The sequence below is a fragment of the Metopolophium dirhodum genome, chromosome 9 (assembly GCF_019925205.1).
Source record: "Metopolophium dirhodum isolate CAU chromosome 9, ASM1992520v1, whole genome shotgun sequence".
In the NCBI taxonomy this organism is placed as follows: domain Eukaryota; kingdom Metazoa; phylum Arthropoda; class Insecta; order Hemiptera; family Aphididae; genus Metopolophium; species Metopolophium dirhodum.
Genome location: NC_083568.1, coordinates 4083886 through 4093590, shown reverse-complemented (window position 1 = coordinate 4093590; position 9705 = coordinate 4083886). Strand labels below are relative to the sequence as shown.

Genomic DNA, 9705 nt, shown 5'->3' with positions numbered 1-9705 from the left:
TTTCAGACAACAATAAAGTTTTTATATCTCTTTCACATAATTTTAAGTCGTTTCAAAACAACATTTTTGGATAAAATTAATTTTACATCAGCTTTTGACGCGTTTATTTATGATAATATCAAATAAATGACATAACAAAATCGTTTATTTTAGTGTAAATACATATACATATATATGTTTGCGGTAATATATAGCCATATTTATAACTTTTAGGTATAATTTTTGTACATAGACATTTCTTTTGGTTCAGGGCTAGAATTCTGACCACAGTAACTTCAGCTCATTTTAGAAAATTAAAAGGAGACAGTGGAGGGAAGCAGTAACCGCTACTGTTAATAATTGACTATTTATCCACAGCAGATCATATACCAGACCACGCGCCACGCGGTATCGCCCCGTTTGTTTTCCTTATACCTGCAATACAGTCCGCATATTTTGAAATTCCGCGATTATTCGGTCCGGCATAATACGGTTCGAAAAATTTTATTCCGCATTTATACGGTCCGCGACTATACTTTTTTGGTCAGTGCCGAATTCGTTCCGAGATTTAGTCTATGTCGATAGCACCGCAACAGAATTTTCGCCGAGCGAATCTCTTCGTCCGGCTCCACCACAGCGATCGACGTTTGGATCTGACCGCGGTTACATGTCCAGTATAGACCGGTCGTCTCGTGGTCCTAATCAATATTTGTAGACTTTTTTTTAATATAATGTACAGATGCTTGCATTACATGTATAGTAGGTACAACATATTTTTATTTTTTTAATAGGTACTGAAATTAAATATCTTAAATCTAATATAATTTTTTTTTGAAAAATTCAAAAATTTCAATTTGTAAATTGGGTTTTAAGAAAAAAAATCGATTGTTGGTCTTTAGTAAAATAGATAGGCCAAAAATCATATAATCATGTTGGCCGATTAGTAGGTACTCGCTGCTACGCGCGTTATTATAACCCGTCGTCTGGGAGATAATTGATTTTCTCGACAACGGCGTGAAATGAAATCTCAATATTCGTTCACTTGCAATTTATCGTTCGACGTCACTCGCACACATATCACAAACATGTCAAACTCAAGCGAAAACATCGATACCGTGGTTGAAGAGGTGATGGAAGACATCATCGCAGCAGTGGTGTCGTCTGATTCCGATGAAAACCTCGATACCGTGGTTGAAGAGGTGATGGAAGACATCATCGCAGCAGTGGTGTCGTCTGATTCCGATGAAAACAAAATCGAGGCGACCGTCCAGTCGGTGCTCCAGGGCATCGTAGCCATGGAGTTAGGCTACGATGAACCTCTGCTCTTGGACACCGACACCGACAATATATACAGAGATAAAAGGATGGTCGCCATCGTCGACCAGTTGGTCGACGCTATGGTTTTCTTGGTGTCAGAAAAGCTGTCTTCCGTACCGTACGTACAACCCGAAGACCCCTCCGTTAACGGAAAGGATGTACTGCGGTGCGGAGATGAAGAGGACATGGTGCACGGCGGTGACATCGAGGTCGTTCAAGACGACCTTCCGACCGAGGGCTCATTCGAGGAGAGGACTATGTTAGAGGATCTGGACGGCAGGCTTGATCCGGGAGTTGCACAGGCAACCCACGCAGTAACTCCACGCGGGCGGATAAGGCGATTCGCGGCCGCCGCGTGGAGGGGAGTAAAACGGGCCGGGCGTGTGGTCATATGCCTAGGTTGCAACTAACGATGCGAAAGCGTCCGCAGATCCCGGCACCTCCGTTCCTCGGTCGAGGGCAGCAGTCAAGGCGAAGCGATGTGGGGTCGAGGTAAGGTACGTGAGAGTGCACTTTTGGGGTGATCGGCGGTAAGTCACCAACACACGTTCTCCGGTCGCCGGCGGTAGGGTTACGAGATCGCGGACGTCGCAAGCTCGAGGTCGCCGACACGCGAGACCCTCTGGAAGCGCGGCGGGCCCCGGCTGCTACGGTCCGAGAGTGACGACGACGACACGACGACGAAGCTGGCTAGCTGTACCGGCGTGGACAACGACGCCGTCCCGTCGGTACCACAGACGATGACTGCTGCAGAAGACGAAGACTACTCGCGACGGTGGCTGACGGAAACCGCAGAGCACACGTCGGGCGAGTGACGGACGACTATAATTATTATTTTATGGTGGCTAGGAACGCGGACGTCAGCAGCGCCAGATCCGCGGAAACGATAAGTTTCAGGATTTGGCGGTGCGCGACTCCACGGCGAGGACTTCGGATGCGGCTGCAGACACGGCGCCGACGGGATGCCAGGCTAGGTCGAAAACCTCGGAGAGTTTCCAGGACAGCGGCGCTTTACGTGGTGCTGTCCGCCTAGATCCTCTCCCCTTTTCGCCCAATGGTCTGAGTGGTCCCGCCGGCCGAGTCGCAACGCATCCGGGTCGCCGCCGGTTCCGCAGCACCCATATAATAATATTATAGTCTTCGCCGCTAGCTCCGATGGGCTTAGGTCACCGTCGCCGTCGTCGCCATAGTCGTCTTCGGCACCTGTGCAGTACCGTCTGGCGCACGACATCGCGCCCTAGCCAATCGTCGCCAACCGTCATCGTTGCTCTCGCAGCCGTCGTGGTCGGGTTCCGCCCGCTTCCATGGTCGTCTTCGCGTCCCCGAGCAAACGCGCCCGCGACTCTCGTCCCCCCCGCAGGACCGGCCGCAGGAACGATGTAGAGGTGACCAGTGGCCATATACTGTTCAACCATTAACATCTGCACCACCACCCACTCGCCATCACGTACCCCCCACCTCGCCTCGTCTTGACTGATGCCTTTTTTTTTTTTTACACTTATATTCATTGTAATTTATTCTGCCACTTTGAGCACCTTTTTTTTTTGTTTAAATTATTATTTCTATTTTTTTTTTTTGCCACATTGAGCAATTATTATCCTTTGTGTTACTTATTTATTTTTCGGCATAAAATGTTTCAAAATTGTAAAGCTCGTAAATTATATATCAAATATATAATTTATAATATTATTAAATTATCATTTACCTCACACCTCTTGTGTTTTTTGTTTATTTTTTTTCGAAATTTTATACCACGGTGTTTGACAATGATAATATTATTTATTTATACTTGATATTATTTATTACTGTATTCAAATTATTATTATAATTTATATAATAAAATTGTTATTATATTATAATTTATTATTGCTATATTATATATCCAGTAATAAAATTATTTTTTTTATACAGTAAAATGTTATTTATTATTTCTCGTATTAAATAGTAGGTACGATTTTATTTATTACAACAGAATGATGATTGATGAACACGATCGTGGTCATGTGGGACCTATGGAGAATATTAACCAACAACTTTTTTGATACGTCGTACCAAACCTCAATAAAATAGTATATTGAACGTTTTGGCCTCGTGAAAGTATAAGTGCAAAATATGCACATTGCACACAATATCATTGTAAAATCGATAAATTCATAGCCCGGCTAAGAATCTAAAATAATAATAACTATTATTGTTTTCGTCGTTGTTGTAAGAACACCAGTACACCATACATTGTGGTTACGTTAAATTAGGTATTGCGCCGACCGTCCATCGATCCACAAGAGGTCTGAGGATCGAATCCGCACACGCTGACAATAAACTATGTTGATGATGATTATTCCTGTCGTGTACACAATAATAAATTAAAGCATTCAGAACTGTATAAATTACTGTATTAATACATTTAACATATTATAAACAAATAAAAATTGTAGATAATTTAAAAAACACATTTCTATATAGGTACGCTGATATTATACATAAATTAGGCACGTTATAAAATATGTACACTGTATTGTAATTAATTACACGTTATGCTCGTTTTAACAAATATTTTACCTAACCTACTTAATAACTGAGACCTCCACTGATATGCAATTATGAATTGAACAAGATTATTATAATATGTTATAATTGCTGTTGCTTTGTTAAAATATAAAATCTTTTTATTATACATATAGGTATACTAATATAAATATCGGATATTATTAAAAGACACATCAGCATACAATTAATGTGCGGTAAAGCAAGTTCCGACCAAAAGTGTAGGTACTTCAAAAGATTGATTATTTATCATTGTTTTAAAATGTAATGATTATTAATTCGTAACACATCAAAAATTCACAATGCTCTAGGTGAGCCAATTGAGTTGAGTGTTCAACATTGAGTTTCAATATCCTATCCAGTTGTTAACATTACTTTTAATGTGCTACTATCATATACGTATATTTGGGATTTGGCGACTTGGTATTAAAAACCATATTCATGGGAATACTCGATGTTTTTTAATAGCAAATTTAAATTGATTTATACCTATTACAAATACTACATCCCACACATAAATTATTGGAAAATATTAGCCAATAAAATATATTGAAATATAAAAAATTATCTTCAGGTAATATTATTAGGTTAGGTTAATTTAACCTATTTTAACTAGGTAATAAACATGTAGTTTAAAAATCAAATCCATTGATAAAATAATGTCAGTATAAAAATATAGATGATTGGACTAATTCATATTATTCAAAGGATCAGTTTTAAACTTTCTCAAAGTTTGATTTGCATTCTGTGCACATGTGTATTGTAACATAATACAACTTATTACTAAATGACGTGGTACACTCCACTCCTCTAACTGTACAACAGAGCGGTTAATTATATCTCCTCTTTATTTCTATAAGTCTAGAAATGAAGCCAACAAAATCATAAACGTATTGAAACTATTAACAAGTTATGTATATTATACTATATGGATTTATTAATTATGTGTTGTTATAGAACGTATTGACATTGTACAATAAATTATATAATTTTGGAAGGGTGCCATTCCGGGAGGGGGGTGGGGAAGGGTGTGCATTTTGTATCCATAATTGGCCTAAATGTTAATCGATAGTTTTGTTTTTTATGGAAATGTTGTGCAATGACAATACATTTCTTACATATTGGGTTTGATTTTGAATAAAATAATAGGCATTATTATTATTATTTGCTATTGTCTACATACTCAAACTGCTAATGATAAATGCCTAATTACTTTATCATAACTATTGTCTATTTTATATTATTAATTATAATTAAAGTGTTAAGCAAGTTTATAACTTCAATTTTATTGATATATTATTTGAATTTGTATTTAATAGTGGCGTCATTTTTTTTTTTAAAAATAATTTAGGACTGTATGATAAAAACTTAAATACATTTTATCATATGTATATCGTGTATCAGTATATATATTTATTAGCCGTATTACTCAGCATTTCCCGAATCTGCCCAATTTTTTTTGTTCTGACTAGAATATTCTTACAATATAATAGGCGTTAGACATAGTTTGCAAACATTCCTGTTTTACTTTTATGTATAGATAATAGGTATAAACTACATATAATAATATAGTTATGCTTATGACTTACGGTTAATTTCAATAAGAAAATACTTTAATAAAAATATATGAGTTTTTTTGGTAACAATTTACCTGGTGGGGGGAGAAGAATTGGCATCATAAAACGTTTATACCGTCTTATAAAAAAAATAAATGGCGCCCCTGATAATTTGTCGAGCTAAATTAACTTTTTTACAAAAGCTATATAATAAAAAATATATATATATACATAATAAACAATAAGTATATTATTTAATATCATAATATTGTATTATATATGTGTGTACTGTGTAAAGTGTATTTAGGTAGGTATATAATTATCATAGCAGATAGGTGTGATGAATAAAGTTATTAAAATTGTTATAATGATAATATTATGTTGGCAAAACTCTATAAACATAATTTTGTAAAATAGTTTTATTATGTATTCGCAGGTAATTTGGGTGCGTTATAAATGCATTTTCAATCCACGTACAAGTCGACTTCGAAACTTCCAAAAGTCCTAAAATATGGTAAAGGTTTTTAATTAAGTCATATCGTACAACTACTAAAGTTACTATTTATTACTTATTAGTACACATATAATATTACTTTGAAGTCCATGTCATTGAAACCTCTCCGACGTGCTATTTCTTTGACTTCAATAGCGATATTTTGTTGCGTTGTACCAGTCACATCTATATACTGGCATTCACAGGATGCAAAATGACAAGAAATTGCTTTTCTTGTTTCCTTTGTACAGCAGATATATATGTATTCATAAAATTAAAATATAGTCAGCAATAAAATATACATTTACTTATTATATTGATGTTAGTTAAGAAATATCGCATTTTCCAATAGTTATATCTAATTTACGTAAGTAAAGATAATCCATATTAGTTACAAGATAACTATTTGTAGATTTTTTTTTATTAAATTTTAACTGTAAGAGGGTACTATATAATAGTTGTTTTCATATATTATCAAACACGCGGTAATATGGTAATAATTGAAAAACATTGTGGATTGAGGAAAATTTGACAGTATTTTTTTTTGATTCGCAGCTTTTAATACATACTTGCGACGTATTCGGTCCAGATCCGTGTATTAGTAATGGGTGAAAAAGTACCGTGTCACCAGGATTCATATCCAAATATTTTTTCTGGTGACTATCGTACCCGGTAATCCCGTGGAAACCTTTATTCACGCCGCCCTTTTAAACAGGAAATGTTTTGATTGTATAAATAAATAACAATAATAATAATAATAATAATAAAACCATAATATTCTTACTTTCCATTCCGGATATTCGTGTGGAAGAAGTTTACCCGGGTGTACATGCGAACCGGGCAAAACAAACAGACACCCGTTGGCTTTTGTGACCGTTTGCATGGCTGTCCACGTTGCTACGATTCTGTCTGCTGGGCGAAATGCAAAGTAATGTAAATCCTAAAAAAAAAGTTAAAAACATGACGAGAGACAACAAACGACTATAAAAGGTTCAAAAGTTTCGTTAATTCATAAATTTAATTAACGGTGATGATACATTGTCAGAAGTAGTGACGTTTATGTTTTTCGTCGTGGAATTAAATACTTATCATACAAGCATTTGCATTCAAACGCTATACCTAATTTATTTGTATTAAATACAAAATATAATACAAACGTATCGTAATATTATATACTCAATATATTTATCAGTTATCATTTACCGTGGGCACTCGTCATCAGTTCCATTCAGCATTTTTTCCATTCTGGACATTTATTTCATTATAATACTTCAAAATTAATTATACCGTATGTAACTATTATACTATTATATTAAAGTTTTAATTTATAGCGATACAAGGATGGTTTAGTTGTTTAGTTTTAATATAATAAGGCGCTACAGATGAAGGCGTAAAAATACTCGTAAAGTCTCGATAAAAAAATTACAATAAAATGTATTTCTATTTTCTATACACATACTTTAGGTCTATTGTGATTAAAATTAGTTCGAATAAAATATATTTAAAAAATGTATTATAATAATATGTACAGTCAATTATAATATTATGACATAAATTATTCTAAAGAGTGTGAGAAAATTATACGAATTTAATATCAAGAGGGAAAAAACCTATAAACCTATAGCCACCTAGGTATAGTCATGAACCAACGTTAAGATTTGTGAACATACAAAAATACTAAATAGTAATAAAATCCGACAGTTCCAAAAATTGGACCAATCAAATATGGTTGTTTTACCTTATTCTCATATTATAATCCAACATATTTTCCACTCTGTAATACTATTGTAATTTGAGAAAATCGTCACTGATTTCCCGTTGCTGAACACTTAAAATAAATTTGAAAAACACTAATATACAGTAAAACCGAACTTTACTAAGAATCGTTTCTTCGAATGCAACGTATAATAATAATATATTATAAATCTTACTATAATTGTCTCTCTTCGAGGTTAACGTATAACACGTGTAAATTATTGTTTTACCTGATGCATTGGATGTCTTGAAGTCATCGAGCCAGTGTCTGGAGGTTTGTTTATTAACATTGAATGCATTGCCATTATATTGTTTCCCGTAAAACATTGAACATAATCGAGTAACTGTAAAAAAAGTCAACAGTATGTTTATTTATTTACTTTTTAAAACATAAAATCAAAAGATGTACCCACATTTAAAACGTCTGTCTAGCGTATCAAAAGACGTTATCAGGAAGATAATATGATACGAAATATAATAAATTGTGTCTAACATTTTAAATAGCATTCAATTAGCCACACAAGTGATAATTAATTTTTTTGTTATTTATATAATATGAACCTTAATAACCTTAATAATCTTTTAACGGGGGGACGAGATGGCCGAGCGGTCTAACGCGACGGATTCGGCACAGCCGGTCCGAGTTCGATCCTCGACCACTGGGCGGCATTTTTCTCCGTGCAAGTCACGGTGTCCGGAGAACAAGTGCCGCCATCCCCCCACCCGGCCCACCCCGGGGCACGGCAGAAACCTACGGGTGCCCCATTAGAAATTCTGCCAAACACAACACACACGTGTACCAACCTACCCAATATAAAAAACCTACAGTGCCCTCCCCACACCCAATGGCCTATGTTGCCGCGGGTTACCCAATAAAAAAAAAAAAAAATCTTTTAACGGGTAATGTTTTCCAAACTTTGTCACATTGTAAATTCTGGCTTAAAAACAAAATTACTTTTATTGGTTTCAATGTATGAATCATGTATATATAGAGTAGGTTAAAAGTAGATAATTATTAATTATTATTATGAAACGTAATATTTTAAATATTTATTGTTTTGAAAGTTAAACAAAAGCAACTCATGGAACGTGGGCAATTTTAAAGTTGAAATACAAATCGTTAGTACCTATAGTTAGATTGTTGGCTTTTACTTTTTAATAAATGATTTATAAAATTTACTTTGAAATCATTTATCACATCTATCCATGCAAGTTATAAATAATTTTCGAAGAAATGTATGTTTAATTATAAAAGAGGATAAATTTATTTTTATTTAGAAATAAAACATTCGAATACAACTGATTAATTTATCACGTTTAATGCTTCAATACATTTTAATTTTGAGAAATGATGAGATTTAATTATAAAGGATTAGTTTTAGTTTGATATTATTATGAATGGAAAATATACTTTGAAGAATAAATTATAAACTTTTAGAAACTCAGTTTATGATGATTGTATCGAAAAGATTATTTTCTGATAACAACTTAGATTTTAAGCTAGCTTAAGTGTATTTTATATAGAGATATTATAATTTTTAAATGTTCTACTTATTTTGATTTTAATTACATTCATTCCGATCAATTATTTTTAAGTACCTATATACCCATTCAATAAATCATTTATGAATAATGATAATAATAATAAGTAATGATACCTAATAACCCAGTTATAGTATTGTTCACTAAACATTCGGAAAAATCAAAAAAAAATCACTTAATTTTGTGTTGTATGTCGTCCTATGTATAATATGAAGTATTTGAATTTTAAGATAAATTTTAAGATAATATGGTTAATCTAAATATTGTATCAAAATCTAATATTCGCAGTTATTTAATTAAATGCGAAGGTATTTTTGGAATGGGTACAATGTATTAGATCCTCCATTCCTCCTATAACCTACGTACACACCGATAACACTGAATTCGATCGTAAAATAGTTAATACCTACTATAACACCTACACAAGAATATTATTTCTTTTTTATTAATATTAAACTTTCTGTACACATTTTGTTCTAGCACGGTGCACTGCAATTATTACGCTTTCATAGTAATTAT

At 34.0% G+C, this 9705-nt stretch overlaps 1 protein-coding gene across 1 annotated transcript in view; it reads right to left on the bottom strand.

Moving 5' to 3' along the window:
• Positions 1-5701: 5701 nt before the first annotated feature.
• Positions 5702-9705, bottom strand: part of LOC132952269 (phytanoyl-CoA dioxygenase, peroxisomal-like) — a 119412-nt gene continuing 115408 nt past the window's right edge. Inside the window, exons 4-8 of the mRNA XM_061024511.1 lie at positions 7875-7988; positions 6674-6829; positions 6459-6593; positions 5990-6130; positions 5702-5900 (exon numbers count right to left, since the gene is read on the bottom strand). Coding sequence (XP_060880494.1) covers positions 5847-5900; positions 5990-6130; positions 6459-6593; positions 6674-6829; positions 7875-7988 — 600 coding nt within the window. The 3' untranslated portion in view covers positions 5702-5846. The remainder of the gene's footprint in view (positions 5901-5989; positions 6131-6458; positions 6594-6673; positions 6830-7874; positions 7989-9705) is intronic.